We start from the raw sequence: 22,566 nt of genomic DNA, 5'->3' as shown, positions 1-22,566 counted from the left end.
ATTCAGTGAGCCTCCAGGGGGCTTTTCTCCATGGGGTACAAATCTCTTCCGGTCTTTAAGTGAGGTCCTGGGAGAAAGCAACTTCCATCCCTGCCTGGCAATTCTGGAGGCCTCAGAACACCCATCCGAGTTGCTTATTTGCTTTCCATCATGCATCAGGGCCTACTCTTGCATCTTAGGTCTCCTGGCATTCTGCAGACTTCTTGAAGACAAGGAAGGGTTGGGACTCAGGCTAGTTTGTGTTTGAATTAAGGGTCACTCACTTGCCTAGGGGTGTGCTTGTAGGGTAGGACACTGGGCAAGTTACTTTACACCTTTTAAAAAAATGTTTTATTGGAAAGGCAGAGAGACAGAGAGAGGGAGAGACACTTTCTATCTGCTGGTTCACTCCCCAAATGCCCTCAACAGCTGCAGCTGGGCCAGGCCTAAGCCAGGAGCCTGGAACTCCATCTGGGTCTCCCGTGTGGGTGGTAGGGGCCCAAGCACTTGAACCGTCATCTGCTGCCTCCCAGGGTACACATTAGCAGGAAGCTGGATCGGAAGCTAAGTAGCTGGGACTTGAACCAGGTACTCTGATGTGGGATGCAAATGTGGCCAAGTGGAGATTTAACCTGCTGCACCACAATGACCGCCCCATTATTTCACCTCTTTATACCTCTGATATCTCTTCAGTTAGGCGGGGATAATAGTATCATCAGCCTCATAGGATATATGTCAGGATTGAATTAGATGTTTGTGAAGTGCTTTCAAGAGGATCAGACACATAGAAAGTACTTAATAAATATTAGCTGGTAGTGTTTAATCTCTTATTTGTTGCACTAGTTATCTATTGCTGCCTAACAAATTATCCTGAAATTGAGAGGCTTAAGACACTTATATGTGTTTGCCATTTTTCATAGTTTGTTGGATCGGGACGTGGTTCACACGGCTATTCTGGTGGGATCTTGCCTAAGATTGTGATTCAGGTGTCAGTCTGGGCCACGTGCAAATCTGCAAGAATTTCTGAGGTTGGAGGATCCACTCCAAGGCCCCAGTTTCTCTGGGCAAGGGCCTTTAGAGAGGGTTGTCTAACTTCTCACAACATGGCCACTGGTTTTCTTCATTAAGCTGCCATCCAGCAGCCCAGGACTCAAGGACAGAAGTCCCAGTGCCTTTTATGACCTCATATTAGAATTCACACATCACCCCCTTTGCCACCTTCTCATTGGTCACACAGAGTTCTGATTCAGTGTGAGAGGAGATCATTCAGGGACAGGGTGACTCCTAGGAAGCCAGGCTCTCTAGGCACAATTGTGGAGGCTGGTTGTCACATTTGTGTTTTCCACCAAAGGAATTATCGCCAGTAGGAGGCTTTAGCAATCGCAAACTCTGGGATGAACTCAACTAGAGAAGTCATCAAGAGAAAGGAAATGAAGCAAAGTAAGTAATTATTCAGTATCCTCTTTTAAAAACATTAGTATTTGAAAGGAAATGGGGGGAAAAGAGAGAGAGGGAGAGAGAGAGAGAGAGGCAGGTAGGGCTGGGCCAGAGCAAAGCTGGGAGCCAGGAACTCGATCCAAGACCCAACTTCCTGAATCATCACAGCTATTTCCCGGGGGGGGGGGGGGGGCATTAGAAGGAATGCTGCAATCAGGAGTGGAACCAGGACTCTAACCCAAGCACTTTATGCAGGATGTGGATACCTCAAGCAGTGCGCTAACCACTGGGCCAAACATCTACCACCAGCCTCATCTCCTCAATCTTCAAAAGGCAGAGTTAGAGAGAGAGAGAGAGAGAGAGAGAGAGAGATATCTTCCAGAGAGGCAGATATCTTCATCCACTGGTTCACTTCCCAGTGGTGGCAATGGCAGGGGCTGGGCCAGGCTGAAGCCAGGAGGCAAAAACTCCGTTCGAGTTTCCCATGTAGGATTCAGGGGCCCACCTTCCACCCCTTTCCTAGGTATCTTACCAGGGAAAATTGGATTGGAAGTGAAGCAGCCGGAACTCATATGGGATGCCATCATCTCATGTCATGGCCTAACCTGCTGCACACCAATGCTGGTCCAGCTCCTCACTCTTCTTAAAATCTTGACTTCCAAACATGGGAGAAGGTCTGTAAAAGGAGAGGAAGTGCACACAGCAATGACAGCCTGAGAGTTTTTCAGAGGGTGTTATTAAAGCTGAGGCCTGAATTATGAGAGGGAGGGAGCTAAGTGACTGAAAGAGAAGAGGCTTTCAAACAGAAAAGCCACAGGTGCACAGCCTTGGAATGAGACGAGCCAGGCGAGTTCTTAAGAGCTGTAAGAAATTCAGCCTGACTTAAACCAAGAGTAACAAAAGGGATAGAGCCAAGTGGAATAAATGTGCATGGCATGTTCTCTAATGGAAACTTCCCATGGGACATTCTGCAACAATGGAATTTTCTTTATGTCATGCAATACTCTTGAGCACTTGAAATGTGGCTAATGTGACCGAGGAACTGGATTCCAGTGAAGAACTCAGGAATCGGATTTTAAATTTTACTGAATTTTAAGGAAGTTGAATTCAAATATCTACACACAGTTAGTGGCAAGGGTATTCTACAGCTAGCCATCTGCCTGGAAGGCAGACAGGGTGACAGAGAAAAGGGCAGGCTAAGCTTTGCCATGGAAGCAGTAGGCCTCTTCATGCCCCAAGAGACCACAAAAAACAATGCAGTGCTTGGTACATGCCAGCAGAGGGTCTGATGATGCTACCCCGTTACCTGGCCCAGCACCCCTGCTTGTAACTGAGCTGTGAGCTCTGAACAAACTGTCTGAAAACATCATGGCCTCCTTCTCTGATGATAAAATTCCAGGGGTATTTTGGGTATGCGGGGGTGGGGAGTGGCTTTTGCCTACCACCTAGGGTCGGAGCCACTATACACACACACACATATACATATTTAGATTTATTTATTTATTTGAAAGGCAGAGTTGCAGAGGGAGAGAGAGAGCTTCTATCCTCTGGTTCACACCTGAGATGGCCACAATGGTTGGAGTTGCACCGGAGCCAGGAGTTTCTTCTGGGTCTCCCACACAGGTGCAGTGGCCCAAGGACTTGGGCCATCTTCTATTGCTTTCCCAGGCCATAGCAGAGCATTGGATAGGAAGTAGAGCAGCCGGGTCTTGAACCGGCATCCATATGGGATGCCCGCTCTGCAGGCGGCACAGCGCCGCCCTGGAGCCACTATTTTTTAAGAAGCCCTTGGAGTAATAGCTATGCCCAAATTTGCACCTTCTAAGACAAATGAAGCAACAGCTTTCTTCCTTTCCATGCTTTTGTGCTGGATTCTGGAACAATCCAGTACCTTTTCTTTTTTAAAAGGCTCACGACCAGAGAGGAGTATTAACCTGTCCACACGCGGGCTGGGGTTCTGGTGCTACCGAGGCCACCTTGCGCTCCATGCTTTCCCATCTGCGTTGTCCCATTAGGGCCGACAAGAGCTCCGACATAACTCAACAGTACAAGGCTAGTAAAAAGAAAAAAAAAATAAGTCCCAGGCCCCGAACCACACGGGCCATACCCGCCATCTCAACTCGATCCTTGCGGCAGTGTGCAACCCCGCCTTGACACACGAGAAAACTGAGTTCAGGGATCAAGGCCAGGGTCCCTGGGGAGAAAGGAACTGACTTGGTATTTGGCCCAACCAATTCCAGGCGGTGGGCTCCCAATCGCCCTGTGAGGGCGCGGCCACGCAGGTGCTCTCTTCAGGACTGCCTATAAAACTGGTGTTTTCAACGCTCCCTGTGCCAGTGGGGGCCCTCAGCGTGCAGCCGTGGCAATGAACACGTTCGAGGGAACAGTTCGAGGCCACACAGCCAGCACATGGCAGACACGCGAAGGCAGGAGCCGCGCCTACGACCCTAGTCCGCTGCACTCGCTTCCCGGCCCTGCGCAGGCCAGGGCCCCGGGAGGGCGGAGCCGGCCCCAGCGCGCACGCGCGCTCGGGCTGCGGGCCGCGGCGCGCGGCGGGCGCGAGGACGGCGGCGGGGAGCGTGCGCGCGGTGACGTGCCGGGCGCCATGTTGGAGGGCTAGTGGTAGCGGCTCGGGAAGGTGCTCGCTCTCTCGGTCTCGCTCTCTCGCTCGCTTCCCCCGGCTCCCTTCGGTGCCCCCCCCGGTCGCCTGCGTGCCGGAGTGTGTGCGAGGGAGGGGGCGGGCGTCGGGGGGGTGGGGGGAGGCGCTCCGGGCCCCGGGAGGCCCGCGGAGGGAGGCGGAGGCTGCGAGGGACTCCGGGAAGCCATGGACGTCGAGAGGCTGCAGGAGGCGCTGAAAGGTGGGGGTAACTGCCCCCTCTCCCTTCCTCCTCGCCCTCTGCCGTCTCCTCTTCTCCCCAGTCAGGGTGGGGGTCCCGGAGGCCGGGGCCGGGTGAGGGGCGCGCTCCCCGGCCCCCCTCCCCCTCCGGCGTCCCCAGGGGCGGGGAGCCCTGTGGGCAGCTCCCTCCCGCCCCGCTCTGGGCTTTGTGTCGGCCGCCAGCGTCTGGGCTGGGGGAGGGGAGCCGGGCGCTCTCGCGGGGGGCCCCAGCCCTGCTCCCAGCCTTTTAGGGGCGGGTAGTGGTGGGCCCGCAGCCCCCTCCCCCTCAGGCAGGCTCGGCGCCGAGCTCGACCAGGCCCGTGAGGGGTGGGGGGGGTTCAGAGGAAAAGTGATCGGGGCGGGGTAGGGGGTGGCCGAGCAACTTGCGAGTTGTCTCCGGTAGCGTTTTTCAGGGCTGCGGAGACGTCGTCCTTGCCCGCGCCCTCGTTCTGAGGTGGTCGCCTTTGAAGCAACAGGCTGGGACCAGAGGTTTCTCCAACTTGAAAGACCGTGATTTCTAGCATTTCGAGAATTAACTCCGTGACGCCCAGAAACATTGGGGGGCGGGGAGACGGATACTCGGCGAGGCTGTTGTTTTCTTAAAAGACAGAATGTGGGGGCTCACTTAGACCCAGGGTGTCTGGGAGTCGGGGCCCCGGAGGTTGTAAGGATTTTCGTCGCATTCGCCGGTGGGTGGGATGGTGGTGGTGTTCCCCCGGGCCACACTTTGAGGAACACCCGGTGAAGAAGAGCGAGCGCTTCGTGGAGTTCAGTGCCCCCTTGGGGAGAATCCCTGTGGCAAGTGAAGGGGGGAGCCTTGGAAGGGAAACCGGGAGGCTTTGAGAAGCTGCTGTTGTAAAGTTGCCTCTCCGAAAGGGGGAGGACTGGGAGTAAAGTTTGTTTTTAGAAGACGTTTGAGAAATAATGATAAACCTTTCTTTCTTCCCTCATCTAGATTTTGAGAAGAGGGGTAAAAAGGAAGTTTGCCCTGTCCTGGATCAGTTTCTTTGTCACGTAGCCAAGACTGGAGAAACAATGTGAGTTGAAAACGCTTCATTCCTTGTTACAGACCTAGGCGCCTTTGAAGAGTTGCTTAGAAGTGGGGGAGAAGTGTATTCTGGGAGAACTACAGATTTTTATCTGTTAATGGGAGAAGCCCTGGTCGTTCAGAAGAGTATACTCAGTGTATACTTATTTACTTCATGTGAACGATAAGGGATTTTGAAATTTTGCTTAGGTTCAAGTTTTCCTTATGTCTCTGCATTGGTACACTTAGAGAACTTAGTCTGGAAGAGCCAGAGGAAGGAAGAATGCCTGTTCCACTATGTTCCTTTTTGGCCAGAACAAACAGGCTTATTCCCAGAAATCTTGTGGCTTTGATTCTGTTTCAAAGTCTTCTGTTGGTGGTATTTTTATATTGTGCTATATCCAACCTTTTTTTTTTTTTTTTTTGTCAAGTTTTGTATATGTGGGTGTTTGAAGTGTCACTTCTATTTCTTGTCTTGAGGGCTCTGGGTGATTATCTGAGGAATTCCAGATGCTACAGTTTTGACTGGCCTGTAAACTTTCTAGGACAACTAACTTGTTACATGTGCTCAACATTTTTATTTGGCTTGTTTTTCAAAAGTTCTGAATCTGAAACTTACAGAGTTTCAAAAAGAACATTCCAGTTCATTGTTTTGTAGTTTGGTAGGAGTTGTTTTGCGCTCTAGCCAAGTTAATTTACAGAGGACAGTGAATCTCTGTCTTCATGTAACCTTGTGTGTGGGTGAGGGGTAAGGAGGATGAGAGAGGGAAAGTGTAGACTCTGCCTAATGTAGGAGTGTAATCTGCAGCAAGTGATTGTAATGTCTCTGGCTTTATTAGCAAGTGTTCCTGTCTCAGAAGATTTGCTTATGTTGTAGACTAGCCTTTTAATAACTAGCCTGCCTTCAGGAGTAAGAACACCTCAGATGCTGTGATGCTTGTGATTAGATAAATGGCCACAAATACAAACTGAATTTCCTTGATGTTCCAGTAAAATATACTATTCAGATTAAGAGCATGCCTCCATTCATATTTCTATTTAAAATGCATTTTAAGAATGGAATCCTGTAAGGAGAAAAAAATCATTTTTGCTTCTGAACTGTGCTCTTAAAATATTTTTTTTTTGGTTTCTTGTTTTCATTTTTATTTGAAAAGCAGAGAAAAAAGAGAATCTTCCATGTGCTGGCTCACTCCCCAAATGACTGCAATAGCCAGGACTGATCCAGGTTAAAGCCAGGAGCCAGCAACTTCATCCTGTCTCCCATGTGGGTGGCAGGGACCCCCAGGTACTTGAGCCATCATCACCTGCTGCCTCCCCGGGTGTGTGTCAACAGAAAGCTGAATTGGCTCTATAATGGGATGCTTGTGTCCTAAGAGGCATTTATTGCTGTGCCAAATACTCACCCCATAGTCACTTTGATTTTAAAAAAACTGATGCAGAACTAATAACTGTAGATAGGTCTTAACAATGACTAGATGCCATCTTTCAGAAATAAATCCCTGAATCATAAGTGCTTAGATTGCTGCTGTTATTCTCTAATTGCTGGCTAGTCCAGACTTATTCCTTACTATATTACCAAGAGGAAAACCATTTTACTTTTAGACGTTTTTTAATACACACAGTTGTATCAAACTATTAGGAAATACTTAAAACCTTTATCAGGTCTATGCAAATTGTCTTTCCTTTTTGATAAAATACATTGTTTGTAAAATGTGTAAACAGTTCAGTTTCTAAAAAGGTAACTTTTAAATGTTCTTAGTAGAGCACTAAGTAGCCGGGAAGAAATTAGCTGATTTTTCTTGACAGTTATTTTGTCCTGATGGTGGACTTAAAGTATCATTCCTTCCATTCCATATTTAAATGTTTATGTGCTTAGTAAGAGTGTTCAGTGTTAGAATGTTGGTATTTTAGATTCTTTTTTCTATAGAGTTTGGAAAATATTTTTTATTTCATCATTCAAGCAGCTAGTATTTATATATTTAGCCTATTTTATTAACAGGGGCATAGCTTAACTTCTGGTAATGAAAAATGGTTTGTCATCCATTTATGACTAAAGCAAACTTTGTGTAGTTTGTAAGATTGCAACAAAAGGGTGAAAATTTGAGGAATAGCAATTGAGATCTGTTTTAAGATAAATGGATTAAGAATTCTATAGTTCTGAACATTTTAATTTTCACTGGTGCTTAATAGCAAGAAAACATTAACTGTGAAACTTCGTTTATGGGTGAAAATCTGACAGTTTAGGTGGGCTTTTGTGAAAAAAAATTGATTTAACACTTTTGTTTTTAACTCTAGAGAAGTTTTAGCATTGTTATTATAGGTTTTTTTTTTTTTTTTTTTTTTTTTTTTTAAGACTTATGTGAGGCCGGCGCCGCAGCTCCCTAGGCTAATCCTCCGCCTTGTGGCGCTGGCACACCGTGTTCTAGTCCAGGTCGGGGCGCCGGATTCTGTCCCGGTTGCCCCTCTTCCAGGCCAGCTCTCTGCTGTGGCCCGGGAGTGCAGTGGAGGATGGCCCAAGTACTTGGGCCCTGCACCCCATGGGAGACCAGGATAAGTACCTGGCTCCTGCCATCGGATCAGTGTGGTGCGCCAGCCACAGCGGCCATTGGAGGGTGAACCAACGGCAAAAAGGAAGACCTTTCTCTCTGTCTTCTCTCTCACTGTCCACTCTGTCTGTCAAAAAAAAAAAAAAAAAAAAAAAAGACTTATTTGAAAGAGTTACACAGAGAAGGAGAGGCAGAGAGAGAGAGAGAGGTATCGTCCATCCTTTGGTTCACTCCCCAATTGGCTGCAACGACCAGAGCTGAGCCGATCTGAAGCCAGGAGCCAGGTGCTTCTTCTGGATCTCCCACATGGGTGCAGGGGCCCAAGGACTTGGGTCATCTTCCACTTCCTTCCCAGGCCACAGCAGAGAGCTGGACCGGAAGTGGAACAGCTAGAACTTGAATTAGCAGCCATATGGGCACTCCTAGGCCGCAGCTCTACTTGCTATGCCACAGCGCCGGGCCCAGTTTTTTTTTTTTTAAACAGAGGAAGAGGTAATAGGAAAATTAAAGTGCATTGAAATGGTTTTGTTTCCTACCCTATTAAAATTTCCTGTAAGAATCTAATATAGAAAGTTAGAGAAGATGCCAAGACATAGGATACTAAAGTGTTACAAAGGGGTTATTACGTACGTGTGAAAGTATAGAAAAAGTGTATGGATTTAAAAAATTTTTGCACAAATGTAAACGTATTTTAGTTACATTTTTTTGAAATCAAACCAAAACATTTTTTTAAAAGATAGCTCTTGTCTGCTGATTCCCTTCCCAAATGCCGAGGTTGGGGCCGGGGAGCCAGGAAATGAGTAATGCAGGTCTCCCATGAGAGGGGCAGGAACCCAATTAATTGAGCAAATAGTACTGCTTTCCAGGGTATGCATTAGCAGGAAGCTGAAGTAGGAGCAGGAGCTGAGAATTGAACCCTGACATTTTGATGTGGGACGTGGGTGGGTGTCTTTACCTGCCAGGCTAAACACCTGCTGCTTTGCACAACTTTTTGAAATATGTAATCAAGACAATCCCCAAATTGTTTCTGTACACTTCAAAATAAAAAAGTTTGTTGAAGGTTACTTTCTCTTGACATTTTCTTGAGCAACACTTTATTGAGGCTGTTATGGTTTCTAGCAATGTTAAATATATAGTAGTGCTGAATAAAAAGAAACATTGTGGTGAGTTCAATCATGAGTTTAAACATTTGATGAGTTTGAGTTGCAGTTAGCCATTTTGATAGTCAAATTTGCCTTCAGTTGGCCCGTGGGTGACTTAGCTGATCCAGAGTAGTAGTCCTGTCCTTGCTCTCTGGTGTATTTAAAACTCATTTCCTCCCCCAGCCTTGGAATCAGCCATTTTTCAGGAAGCCCTACTTTATTTTAGTGAGAAATGATGTTTAAAGACTACATTCTGGCCGGCGCCATGGCTCAATTGGACTGACTTTTCTATTTTGCTGTTACTTGTTTTTATGTGAAATTTGTTGGACTGAACTTTTAGGGAGAGGCATGGTTAGAGTGACTTTTTACTACACAGGGCTCTCTCAGTGTTTTTGTGCAGTGTTTAAGTATGCGGCCATATATGTTCTGAAATTCCAGGCGCTCTTCCACTCTGACTTTTCTTGTTTGGATCTAGCATTTTGTTATTGCTTATTGTCTTCTCATTGTGTGGTCCTTTTAAGGGCTCATGTGTGTAAGAATGCGTTTCCTTTTCAGATCTCAATGTTAGGTCCCTTGTTTTACTCTATCAGCTACTGCTCTCAAATTAATCTGCCACAATTTCCCATGAATACCTGTTGGCCATTTGTGATTCTCCTATTTTAGCCCTTGAGATGCATCATGGCTTCTGTTTTCTTTTGCTTAGACCCTGATATTGAATAGGTTGTAGGATTTGTGGGATCACCTTGTCAGCTGGTATTGTTGGAAATGTTCATTGTTTTTGATTGTGCTGTCTAGTTGTCTATCCAAAGGGTTTTGCAAGAGAAAAAACTATAGCAGTGCTGATAATCTCTCAGAATACTGCTTTTTAGGAAAACTTTTAAATCTACCTCCTGTTTTTAATTTAACAATTTTTAACATTTTTGCTGGATTCATTTCATCTGTACACATTTCTACATACACATATACTTTTTTTTTTAGACAGGCAGAGTGGACAGTGAGAGAGACAGAGAGAAAGGTCTTCCTTTTTGCCGTTGGTTCACCCTCCAATGGCAGCCATGGCTGGCGCACTGCGGCCGGCGCACCGCGCTGATCCGAAGCCAGGAGCCAGGTACTTATCCTGGTCTCCCATGGGGTGCAGGGCCCAAGCACTTGGGCCATCCTCCACTGCACTCCCTGGCCACAGCAGAGAGCTGGCCTGGAAGAGGGGCAACCGGGACAGAATCCGGCGCCCCGACCGGGACTAGATGCCGGTGTGCCAGTGCCGCAAGGCGGAGAATTAGCCTAGTGAGCCGCGGCGCCGGCCTATATACTATTTTTTTGAAACAGCATATTAAAATCACAAAGTGAGGGATTCGTGACTGATTATAGAACATCAGGAAAGAAGGATGTGTTGTCATTATATATGGTATAACTCAGTGAAACAATACTTAAACTATGTACCAAGTAATATGACATCCACACAATTTTTATACTCTGAATAGGTTAGTTTCCTCATTTGAAAAACAGGGATAATAAAGTGTAGGCAGGTAATATATAGAAAACTTAGCACAGTGCTTGGTAAATGCTGAGTAAGTGCTCAACAATTGTTAGTTTATTGTTGAGTCTGCTTTTTTTTTACTCCTTGCAGTGAAGTTCCTCGCATTTACCTTATTTTGATATACTAATAAGAGACTAGAAGTCAATTTATAGAAAGTAGTTACCAACTAAGCTAAGACCTTTACAATTACAAACGAAATCTTCTTAAGCCCATGAGGCTATTAGATCCTTCTGCAGTTTCTTGAGAGTATTTTGTTGGTCTAACATACTATTTCCTTTTTAAAAAACAATTATTTGAAAGGCAGAGTGATAGCAAGAGAGAGATCGTCACTCCTCAAATGGCTGCAGCAGCTAGAGGAAAGCCAGAGCCAGGAGCCAGGGACTCTGTCCTTGTCTTTCATGTGGGTGGCAGGGGCCAAAGCATTTGGGCTATCCTCCACTTCTTTCCCAGGTGCATTAGGGCACTGGACTGGAAGAGGAGCTCTGGAGACTCAAACTGGTGTTCATGTGGGATGCTGACTTTGCAGACAGCTTCTCAACGCACTGCGTTGCAACTCTGGCCTCTTCAGATTATTTTTAATGGGGAAAATTTTACAGATAAAGATTAATAGCCTTGACTTAACATTCGCTAGAGTTGTAACTGCTATATTAATTAGAGCTCCTGTCTGCTGCTTCACTCCGCAAATGCCCAAAACAGCTGGAGTTGGGCTGGGCCAAAGCTAAGGACTGAGTCCAGTTCTCCCAGGCAGGTGGCAGAGATCCAAGTACTTGAACAGTCATCTGCACTTTCCCAGTGCATATTAGCAGGAAACTGGAATCCAAGGTGGTATAGGGACTTGAACACAGGCACTCTGATATGTTATGTGGTCACTCACTGGCATTTTAACCACTATGTTAGTCACTTGACTCCTAATTCTTTTTTTTTTTTCTTAAAGATTTATTTATTTATTTGAAAGAGCTACAGAGAGAGAGAGGAGAGGCAGAGAGAGAGAGAGAGAGAGAGAGAGAGGTCTTCCATCCGTTGGTTCACTCCCCAATTGGCCGCAATGGCCAGAGCTGCGCTGATCTGAAGCCAGGAGTCAGGAGCTTCTACCGGGTCTCCCACGTGGGTGCAGGGGCCCAAGGACTTGGGTCATCTTCTGCTTTCCCAGGCCACAGCAGAGGGCTGGATTGGAAGTGGAGCAGCCGGGACTCAAACCGACGCCCATATGGGATGCCTGCTCTGCAGGAGGTGGCTTTACCCGTTACACCACAGCGTTGGCCCCGTTGGCTTCTAATTCTAACCTTGAGAGAAATGAAGCCATTGGTTTGCTATAGTAGCTATATTTTTCTTAATTACTCTACAGTCTATAAATAATCAAATATATAATATTATCCACGTGCCACCTAAAACCCTCCCATGTATTATTATCACTGTGGTATATAAAATAAACAGATATTTAGTAAATATTAGTTGGATAAATATACTTTTGTTTCTCAGTATTTTAGTAAGTGTAGTGAGTAAAGCATGCCATAAAGATTATGATTGTCATTTTTTCATCACATCAAGCTTACAACCCTGAAGGGTCTTGTGTACTGCACAGTATTAAATGATGTATTGGAAGCTATGCATGCCAATTTTGTTTTTTTATTATAGAGTTAATTTTGCAAGTTTTTATTCTTTTTTTTTTTTTTTTTTTTTTTTTTTCAGAGTGGACAGTGAGAGAGACAGACAGACAGGTCTTCCTTTGCCGTTGGTTCACCCTCCAATGGCAGCCATGGCTGGCGCACTGCGGCCGGCGCACCGCGCTGATCCGATGGCAGGAGCCAGGTGCTTCTGGTCTCCCATGGGGTGCAGGGCCCAAGTACTTGGGCCATCCTCCACTGCACTCCCGGGCCACAGCAGAGAGCTGGCCTGGAAGAGGGGCAACCGGGACAGAATCCGGTGCCCCGACCGGGACTATAACCTGGTGTGCCGGCGCTGCAAGGCAGAGGATTAGCCTAGTGAGCAGCGGCGCCAGCCACAAGTTTTTATTCTTTCAGGCACCCTAGTGAGCTCATGTTTTCCATGTTCAGTCCAGATTTTTACTAGTAGTTAGCGAATTCTGTAATTTCATGTGAGTTTAGTATGTGATGGTGTGGTAATTCATACCTGAAACACAGGCGCATGACTTGACTTCTGAATGTAGCTTAGCTGCTTCTATGTGTGAAATTACTTATGAGCTTATTTCCTCACTTGAAAATTTTTACCTTATAACTTGTTTACCTAATAGCTTGCCTCAGCTTTGTGAGGATTAGAATAAAGTACATAGGTAGTAAAGGTGGGGAAGGAAGTAAATTTGAATTGCCTATGTACAAGGCATGAAAGAAAGAATTTGGCTCAAAAAAAAAAAAAAAAAAAAAAAAACAAAAACTGCCCAAGTTTGAGGCATTTAAGTGTTTCAGAACAAGCTCTGATTTGAGAGTAGAGAGAGCACAGGACTGACATGGGTTTGAATTCCCAACTGTGACAAAGGTGGAATTCTTTGTCACACTTAGTTCCTGATGTGTAAAGTGTGGAGTATTGTGGAAATGAGTTTATAGAGACTTTCACATAGTGACTGGCACATAGTAAGTGCCCTCCAGGTGGAAGCTACTAGTTTCAGTGATTTAATTCACTTAAATTACTGTGGGCCAGTTTCCTCAGGAATGAGCAACGTGATCTCCAAGATTCCTTTCTTTTTTTGTTTTTGTTTTTAAAAATTTACTTATTTTACTTAAAAGTGTTACAGAGAGAGAGGGGTCTTCCATCCATCCGCTGCCTCACTCCCCAACTGGCCACAACAGCTGGAGCTGCGCTGATCCTAAGCCAGGAGCCAGGAGCTTCCTTTGGGTCTCCCATGCGGGTGCAGAAGCTCAAGGACCTGAGCCATATACTCCACTGCTTTGCCAGGCCATAGCAGAGCACTGGATCGCAAGTGGAGCAGCCGGGCCTTGAACCGGCGCCCACATGGGATGCCAGCACTGCAGGTGGCAGCCCCTCCAAAGTTCCTTTCAGCTTTAAAAACTTACAGGCATCTGTTATGTTGTAGCACTAGTTGTCTGGGGAGGTTTATGTAACAGCAATGATTAGGGGTTGGAAATGGGGCATGGTGTTGGTAGCATCTGGTGATGTTGGAGATGTTAATTGGGACTATGTTGGATAGATGAATGGCTTGGAGATAGTTTTGAAAAAAGAGTTGGCTGGCACTGCAGCTCACTAGGCTAATCCTCTGCCTGTGGTGCCAGCACCCGGGTTCTAGTCCCAGTTGGGGTGCCGGATTCTGTCCCGGTTGCCCCTCTTCCAGTCTAGCTCTCTGCTGTGGCCTGGGAAGGCAGTGGAGGATGGCCCAAGTGCTTGGGCCCTGCACCCACATGGGAGACCCGAAGGAAGCACCTGGCTCCTGGTTTCAGATTGGTGCAGCGCGCCGGCCATAGTGGCCATTTTGGGGGTGAACCAACTGAAAAGCAAGACCTTTCTCTGTCTCTCTCTAACTCTGCCTGTCAAAAAGAAAAAAAAAAGAGTATCAGTTCTTAGGACTTAGATGAGAAAGACCAATCAGTGATACATCTAAACTCATTAGAGCCACAAAGAGGTTTCCAAATTGCCTATCTTACTGTAACCTGTATGTTGTACTAGTGTGGTTTTTATCTGTGTGCAGAGATCTGCTTTGTGTCTGCCAGTGAATGTATGGGTTCATAATGTTTATGGACTATTCCTGGAAGCCTGTCAAAGAACTCATATTGCATCAGTATGTCTCATTATTAAGAAGATAAGGAATTTGGCCGGTGCCGTGGCTCAATAGGCTAATCCTCCGCCTGCAGCGCCGGCACCCCGGGTTCTAGTCCCGGTCTGGGTGCCGGGTTCTGTCCCCGGTTGCTCCTCTTCCAGTCCAGCTCTCTGCTGTGGCCCGGGAGTGCAGTGGAGGATGACCCAAGTCCTTGGGCCCTGCACCCCATGGGAAACCAGGAGAATCACCTGGCTCCTGGCTTCGGATCAGCATGGTGCGCTGGCCACAGCGGCTGTTGGAGGGTGAACCAACGGCAAAGGAAGACCTTTCTCTCTGTCTTTCTCTCACTGTCCACTCTGCCTGTTAAAAAAAAAAAAAAAAAAGAAAAGAAAGAAAGAAAAGGAATTTATAGTCCACACATTACTGTGCTTTCCCTCTGCTCTGTAGATGGTGGGTCTTTTACTTTTCTGATACTGTAGTTTAATATTGGGGTGAGTGAGTCTGTGTGTGTCTCTCAACCTAAAATAAGTATCAGCATCAATAGCAGAAAACTTTAATCAGTGACTGAAGTATAGACCTTGAAGGGAAGAATGTTAGCTGTTTACTTACATGTGCCTTTGAAAGCATGTAATCTGTTACCTGACACTTTTGTATTGGGGAACTTGCACCATTGACTGTGAAGTGAATACTAGCTAAGTCTTGAATTAGTAATGCAAAATAATAGTGCCCTCAGTGAATGTGAAAAATGTGGCCTCTGGGGCTGGTGTTGTGGCCCAGCAGGTTAAGCTAGCTAGTCCTTACTGCTCCATTTCTGATCCGTTTCCTGCAAATACACCTGAAAAAAACAGTGGATGATGATCCAGTTACTCTGATGGCATTCATGGCTCTTGACTTTGATCTGTTCCAGATCTGGCTGTTGCCACCATTTGGGGAGTAAGCTAGCAGATGGAATATGGAAATCTCAGTCTCTTTCTCTCTCTCTTTTTCTGTTGACCTGCCTTTGAAATAAATAAAATCTTTTTAAGAATGTGGAACTGTGTGGTAATGCAAGTAGGACTTTTTTGTTATCAAGGAAAACTGAAAAGCTTTATAGAGAGGCTTTGTGGTAGAGTGAAGAGCCGTTTATAGTTGTGTTTGCCAGGATCTTTTTCCTCTGTGTTTATCATCAGTTTGAGTGTAGCTTAAGAAATGGTAGTGGTTAAAATTTTACTTTCATTATAATCTATTTGAATGACCATGGTGGAATAAGTTACCCAAGTCTTCTGCTTTCTGGTTGAAAATGAGGGTGATACTACATAGTTCACAAGGTTTTTGTGAAATGCATTCAACAAATCTCGGATTACTTTCTTTATACACCGTTGCAAGAAAAATGAAAATTAGTAAAAGATAACATGTGCTACCAGTTTTGGTGCCTAACAGTTTTGTAGTTTACTGAAATTGAGTCTTCAGAATAAAAACATTGACTGGGTACGGTGGTTCCGACCTAATAATAATTCCCCAAGTCTCATCCACATTTATACTCTTGAATAGCTAGCCATTCATTTGGTTTGCCAAAACTTTGTTTCTGCTGCTCCCTCCCCCAACTCCTGTTATTTTCAGCCCCCATTCTTTCCTGTAACCAGATCTGACTTAGGCTTCCTTGGACATGCAATATCTTGGTTTTTGTTTGTTTGTTTTGTTTTTTATTCTTATTTGTTTTTCCTATCTTCCCATGATTTATCTAGGCTGGGGGTGTGTGTGGCCATTTTTTTTTGACCCTTTTGTTATTCTAATGTTATTTTTCCTTTTATTTGGTGCTTCTCTGCATTTCTACCTAGCCTAGAGCCTTTGATTTTTAAGATGATGTCAACCTGGAATTGTGGTTTGTCTTTGTCTTTTTTTTTTTTTTTTTAACGATTTATTTATTTATTTGAAGGTCAGAGGTAGAGAGAGAAAGTGAGAGATCTTTGATCCACTGGTTCACTCCCCAGATGTCTGCAATGGCCAGCTCTGGCCCAGGCAGAATCCAGGAGCCAGGAGTTTCTTCCAGGACTCTCACATGGGTGGCAGGGGCCTAAGCATTTAGGCCATCTTCCACTACTTTCCCTAGGCTGTTAGCAGGCAGCGACTTTACCCGCTACACCGCATGCTGGCCTTGGTCTTTGTTTTCAGTGGACTAAGTTCCACACAATAATTTCTGCTTTGGGTTGTTACTGTTCCCTTTTTTTCCTAATAGGCAAATATTTCATGAACATGTATTTTGTGCCAGACATTATCAAATGTTTCATGTGCATACCCTAATTTTTACCCTTTTCTCTGAAGGTAGCTAACTCTCCTTTTATTTATTTATTTTTTAAAGATTTATGTATTTATTTGAAAGTCAGAATTACACAGAGAGAGGAGAGGCAGAGAGAGGTCTTCCATCCGATGGTTCACTCCCCAGTAGGCCGTAATGGCCGGAGCTGTGCCATTCCGAAGCCAGGAGCTTCTTCTGGGTCTCCCCTGTGGGTGCAGGGAACCAAGTACTTGGGCCATCTTCTGCTGCTTTCCCAGGTCATAGCAGAGAGCTGGATGGGAAGTGGAGCAGCTAGGTCTTGAAGTGGCACCCATATGGGATGCAGGCCAGGGCGTTAACCCACTGGGCCACAGCGCTGGCCCCGATAACGCTCCTTTTAAAAAATGTGGCAACTCCGTGGCATATTAGGCTAAGCCTCTGCCTTCAGTGCTGGCATCCCATATGGGCACAGGTTCGAATCCCAGCTGCTCCACTTCAGATCCAGTCCCCTGAATCTTGGGAAAGCAACGGAGGATGGCCCAAGTGCTTGGGGCCCTGCACCCAAGTGGTAGACTCAGAAAGTGGCTCTTGGTTCTTGGCTCTTGGGTTTGGATTGGCCCAGCTCTGGCTTTTGTGGCCATTAGGGGAGTGAAACAGCTATGGAGGAGATCTCTCTCTCTCTCTCTCACTCTGCCTTTCAAATAAATAAATAAATCTTTAAAAATGTGGCAACTAAGACTTACAAAGCCTACATAATTTGTCCAGGATTGTTCGTCTGGTCAATGGTGAACCTGGACTTTTATTCGGGCATTCTGACTTCAGATTCTCTGATAACTCATGCTTTATATGCCTTTGTCCCTTGTTGAGTTTTTTTTTTTCTCCTTCCTTACTGTAGCAGTCTCAGAATTCTTTCCAAGCCACCATTAGAATTTGAAGCTGTGCTTTAGGTGTAGGAATCTATTTGTCACCATTATTTCTGAGGTTTTCCAGTTGCTTGCTTAGGCCTCACCCCATGTACCTCTCCAGTCATCTTTTTTTTGTAGTACTGCATGATACAACTTACTGATGTCATATCATATGGTTGGGAAGAGGGGTTGTGACAAGTATAGGGAGGTTAAGTGTAGTGATTTGTGACACAAGAAAAACTGTTAGGCAATATTTACATGAAAGATCAATAAGATATGTGATTTGTAGTCTTGATTATTTTCCAGTGGCTAAAAATATTTAGTAATTGTAATTTTTATACAGCTATAAATTTGCAGGTAAATAGACTGGTAAATGTATTTTAGCTTGAAATATGTGAGTCTAGCTTTTTCTTTAATATATGCATCTTAGATACGCTACTCTTTTTTTAAGAAAATTTTTATTTAATAAATATAAATTTCGAAAGTACAACTTTAGGATTATAGTGATCCCCCCAACCACCCTCCCACCCATCCCATCTCCTACTCTTTCTCATCCCATTCTTCATTGAGATTAATTTTTAATTATCTTTATATACAGAAAATCAACTTAGTGTATACTAAGTAAAGATTTCAACGGTTTGCACCCACACAAAGTATAGAGTTCTATTTGAAGTATAGAGTTCTATTTGAAGACTAGTTTTACCGTTAATTCGTATAGTACAATACATTAAGGGCAGAGATGCTACACGGGCAGTAAGTACACAGTGACTCCTGTTGTTGATTTAACAATTGACACTCTTATTTATGATGTCAGTAATCCCCCAAAGCTCTTGTCATGAGCTGCCAAGGCTATGGAAGCTTCTTGAGTTCACAAACTCCCACCTTTAGATAAGGCCATAATCAAAGTGGAAGTTCTCCCTTCAGAGAAAGGTACCTCCTTTGATGGCTCATTCTTTAGATATGTTACTCTCAATCAGAATCTTATCCTTACAGCAGTATTTGGAGGTGGGTGGTAATAGTTCCATTTATAGGTAATGAAACTGGAGAAAGTACATTTTGAGTCTTGCTATACAAGTATTTGAAAGGATGTAAGAGGTCTTACAGATGGCATTTGTAATTTTGCACTATTGGGCATTTCTTAGAGGTGCAGTAAAATAACCAACAGTAAAATATTTGTATTTCTTTTTTTTTAATTTCTTCTTCTTTTTTTAAAGATTTATTTATTTATTTGAAAGTCAGAGTTACACAGAGAGGAGAAGCAGAGAGTGAGAGGAAATATTTGTATTTCAAAGTTAGCATATGAAAGGGACTCTATCCATTGGTGTGGGTTCAACCCACAGGGCCTGTGTATGGTGTGGCGACTGCAATCTTTGACAAGCAGCACCAGAGACAAGTTTCGGTGAACATATCTGCTTTATTAAAGACCAAGCACACTTTTTAAAGGGCAAGCAGAGGGAGTGTAACTAATTCAGGGCAATACTGATTCTATAGGATGAAGCCAACATTTGTGCCGCCATGCTTCTCCAATCAGCTTCAAAGTCAAGTAACTTGGGTAGCCTTCCAGATGGGCCTGGGCCACACCGGGGAGCAGTTTACTTGATTGGCAGGGGTGGGGGAAATGTGCCTGGGGCTCTTGCTGCCTGCCAGCAGTCAGGCCAGCCTCCTGCATGGGCCAGACAGGCAGTCTTATAGGATCACCAAAACATTGGGAGCCCGTTTTGTCTTTTTCTTTTCTTTTTTTTTTTTTTGTTTAGGGTTGCTGTTCATGATGACTTTTGAGGTGATAACCATTTTTGTCCTAAGTGGTTCTTTAATCTTTTCTAAGGCCTTTGTATAGTAGTGCTTCTGTATGGAACAGCTTTTGGAAAGTGGAATGTGGAATTTTTCTTTTTTCCTAGTCACTATGGTTGGTTAATTTGAGATTTTCTATTTCATAGTGGTGTTGCAAGACAAATTCTCTTTCTTGTCTGGTACTTCTTTAAGCCTTGCTCCGCTTGTTCCTATTAGAGGGTTCACCTTATTTTTGTTATCAGTTTTTCTGTTAATTCTGTCTGTTTCCTTTGGTTTTACCATCCTAATTACTCTAACCATGTTTTCTGATAAAATAGTAGGTGGGTAGGGGGGGCAAGAGGTAAATTTAAAACATTTGTTTTAAAACTTAGTCTTTCATAGTTAAATACTCAAATATGGAGATTACCCTAATACAGGCACGTGGTTTTTCTATTTGTATTTACATTTCAGCTGAAGATTTTGATGAGAACTGCCCTTTGTGTGTAATGTATCACATGAACTAAATAATTTTTCTCATGCCCAACTGTGAAAAAAATTCATGTACAAAGATTGCTGAAATTAGGGACTGATGTGACACAGCAGGTTAAGCTGCCATTTGATATGCTAGCATCCCAGCTGCTCCACTTCTAATCCAGCTTCTTGGTAATATGCCTTGTGGAGCAGCAGATGATGGCTCAAGTGCTTGGGTCCCTGCTACCTGCATGGGAGACCCAGACTAAGCTCCAGGCTCCTGGCATAGGCCTGACTCAGCCCTGGTTGTTGTGGCCATTTGGCAAGTGAAGCTGCGGGGGGGGGGGGGGGGGGGGGAATGGACACAGACACAACTCTCTCCTTCCCTCCCTCTCCTCCTTCCTCCCCTCTTTCAAGCACATAAAAAAATGAAAACCATTTTTAGAAAGATTACTGAAATTAATTCTGCTTTAGATAATTGCTTCATTAAAATTTTACAGAAAAATACTCCCAAAAAACTATATTGTTATCTGTTTCTTGTTCTTTGTAGTTCTATGCATATTTAAGTGCAGTATATTAATCCTTCTTTAAAACACATTTGGCATCAAACTTTTGCCTTATGCTACATGCTGTATTTAGATATCATTTCTTCTCAAAACATAAAAATTTACCTGTGTTGTCCTGGGTGTTCCTTTATTTAACATGTCTTTGTTGGTCTGTTAGGCTGTTTACTAACCAACTCACTACCAACAATTTAAATGATGCTTAAGTGAGCATACTTAAATTTTGATACAGATACAAGAATGGAATTTATTTATGGGTTGAATATTATGTACATTACTATCTGACAGAAACTGCCAGGCAGCTTTCCAAAAAATTTTTTCAGTAAATGCTTTTGTCAGCGGTGTATGAAAGTTATATCTATAATCTTGTCAACACCAACCATTATTCAGCTTTTAAATCTGATAAATGAAAACGCTTTATTTCAGTTGCTTTGTTTTATTTTGTGCCAGCCATCTTCCACGTGTTTATTGCTATTTGTAATTTTCTTTGATTTATTTTATTTATTTGAAAGAGTTATAGAGAGAGAGAGAGTGTCGCTCCCCGTCTTCGTGGAGGAACAACACAGGACCCTGCGCTGTTCTTTTGTCTGCTCGGCCCTCCCCGGGTTTGCTGCTGGTTCTTCCCGGGTTGGCTACTGACCCTTCCACCTCCATGGAAGGGCGGTTCCCCATAGCCACTTTCCCCACTTCCGCAGGGGAGCGGCACACCGCCGGCTGGCTCTCTTGGGGGCTGCTCAGGTGTTCCTTCAGATAGATGTTCCTTGTGCATGTTGTCTTTCTCCTCCTTTATAGTCCTCTTCCACCAATCCCAACTCTGCTACCCACACGCCGAGTACGCTGCTCTCCTCCAATCAGGAGTAAGTCCTACAGTTTATTGGTTGAACTGGAGGCAGCTGTGTAGAAGCTGTTTCTCCCTTCTCAGCGCCATATTGTGGGAGAGCAGATGCATAGAATAAGTCTTAATTCCAGTAACAGTCTAGTCCGAGTTGCTCCCCACAAGAGAGGTCTTCCATCCGGTGGTTCACTACCCAGATGGCTGCAACAGTTGGAGCTGCACCAACCTGAAGCCAGGAGCCAGGAGCTTCTTCCAGGTCTCCCACATGGGTGCAGGGGCCCAAGGACTTGGGCCATTTTCTACTGCTTTCCCAGGCCACAGCAGAGAGTTGGATTGGAAGAGGAGCAGCCAGGACTAGAACCAGCACTCATACGGAATGCCGGCGCTTCAGGCCAGGGGGTTAACCCGCTGTGCCACAGCGCTAGCCCATTATTTGTAATTTTCTATCTAACTCATTTATGAAGGTAGAAGTTCCTTTTTCAGATTTTTTTTTTTTTGCTAAATCTTTTTATTACTTCCTACATCTTGTTTGAGATTTTAAAGTGATAGTATTCTCAGTCATTATCATTTATTAGTTGGAATTCTTAAGAGAACTTTTTTTTTAAAGATTTATTTTATTTTATTTGAAAGAGTTACAGAGAGAGGTAGAGTCAGAGAGAGAGGTCTTCCATTGCTGGTTCTCTCCCCAGATGGCCGCGGTGGCCTGGAACTGCTCTGATCCGAAGCCAGAAGCTTCCTCTGGGTCTCCCACGTGGGTGCAGGGGCCCAAGGACTTGGGCCATCCTCTACTGCTTTCCCAGGCCACGGCAGAGAGCTGAATAGGAAGAGGAACATCTGGGAGTAGAACCGGCTCTCGTATGGGATGCCGGTGCTTTAGGCCAGGGCTTTATTTAACCTGCTGCATCACAGCGCTGGCCTCAAGAGAACTTTCAACAACTGCTTGCCATGAAGTTCTAACTTGAACAGTGCTTTAATACTGTCACTAAATCCTGCTTAGGCACACTCTTCTCATTTGCTTTCTCTTTCTCTGTTTTTCAGCTATCTTAATTTCTTTGGTGTTTAAATTGGCAAAAGTACCATGTACAACATATTGCTTTGAAATAGACATTATGGAATGGCTAAATCAAGCCAATTCACATGTATAACCTTGCATATCTACTCCTTTTTGGGTGATGAAAGCACTTGAATCTACTCAGGAATTTTCAAGAAAACATCTTTATCTTACTAACTAGAGTCACCATGTTGTACATAGGTACTTCAGAAAGTTAGTGGGGAAACGGAATTCAAAGGTATTTTTGTTTTTTAAGATTTATTTGAAAGGTAGAGTTAGAGAGAGAGAGAGAGAAATCCTCCATCCACTGTTCACTCCCCAAGGGCTTTGCCAGGCTGAAGCCAGGAGCTTCTTCGAGGTCTCCCATGTGCCTGCAGGGTTCCAGACACTTGGGCCATCTTCTGCTTTCCCCTGCACATTAGCAGAGAGCTGGATTTGAAGTGGAGT

General features: G+C 44.7%; 1 protein-coding gene across 11 annotated transcripts in view; it reads left to right on the top strand.

Moving 5' to 3' along the window:
* The first annotated feature begins 1,255 nt into the window (after window positions 1-1,255).
* The window catches only part of PPP4R2 (protein phosphatase 4 regulatory subunit 2), a 65,074-nt gene continuing 43,763 nt past the window's right edge, over window positions 1,256-22,566 (top strand). For 3 of the 11 annotated variants that reach the window (XM_070050576.1, XM_070050574.1, XM_070050568.1), the window contains exons 1-2: window positions 4,001-4,054; window positions 5,247-5,328. Coding sequence is in view for 6 of the 11 variants with exons in the window: in XM_070050572.1 (XP_069906673.1) it covers window positions 1,374-1,419; window positions 5,247-5,328 (128 nt within the window). In the remaining 5 variants the exon portion in view is untranslated. Of the gene's footprint in view, window positions 1,420-3,957; window positions 4,275-4,676; window positions 5,090-5,246; window positions 5,329-22,566 lie in introns of those variants that run through there. The other 8 variants (XM_070050572.1, XM_070050565.1, XM_070050570.1 and 5 more) reach the window with 7 other exon arrangements.

The sequence above is a fragment of the Oryctolagus cuniculus genome, chromosome 10 (genome assembly GCF_964237555.1).
Source record: "Oryctolagus cuniculus chromosome 10, mOryCun1.1, whole genome shotgun sequence".
Taxonomy (NCBI): Eukaryota; Metazoa; Chordata; class Mammalia; order Lagomorpha; family Leporidae; genus Oryctolagus; species Oryctolagus cuniculus.
This window is presented reverse-complemented; position numbering and strand designations above follow the sequence as displayed.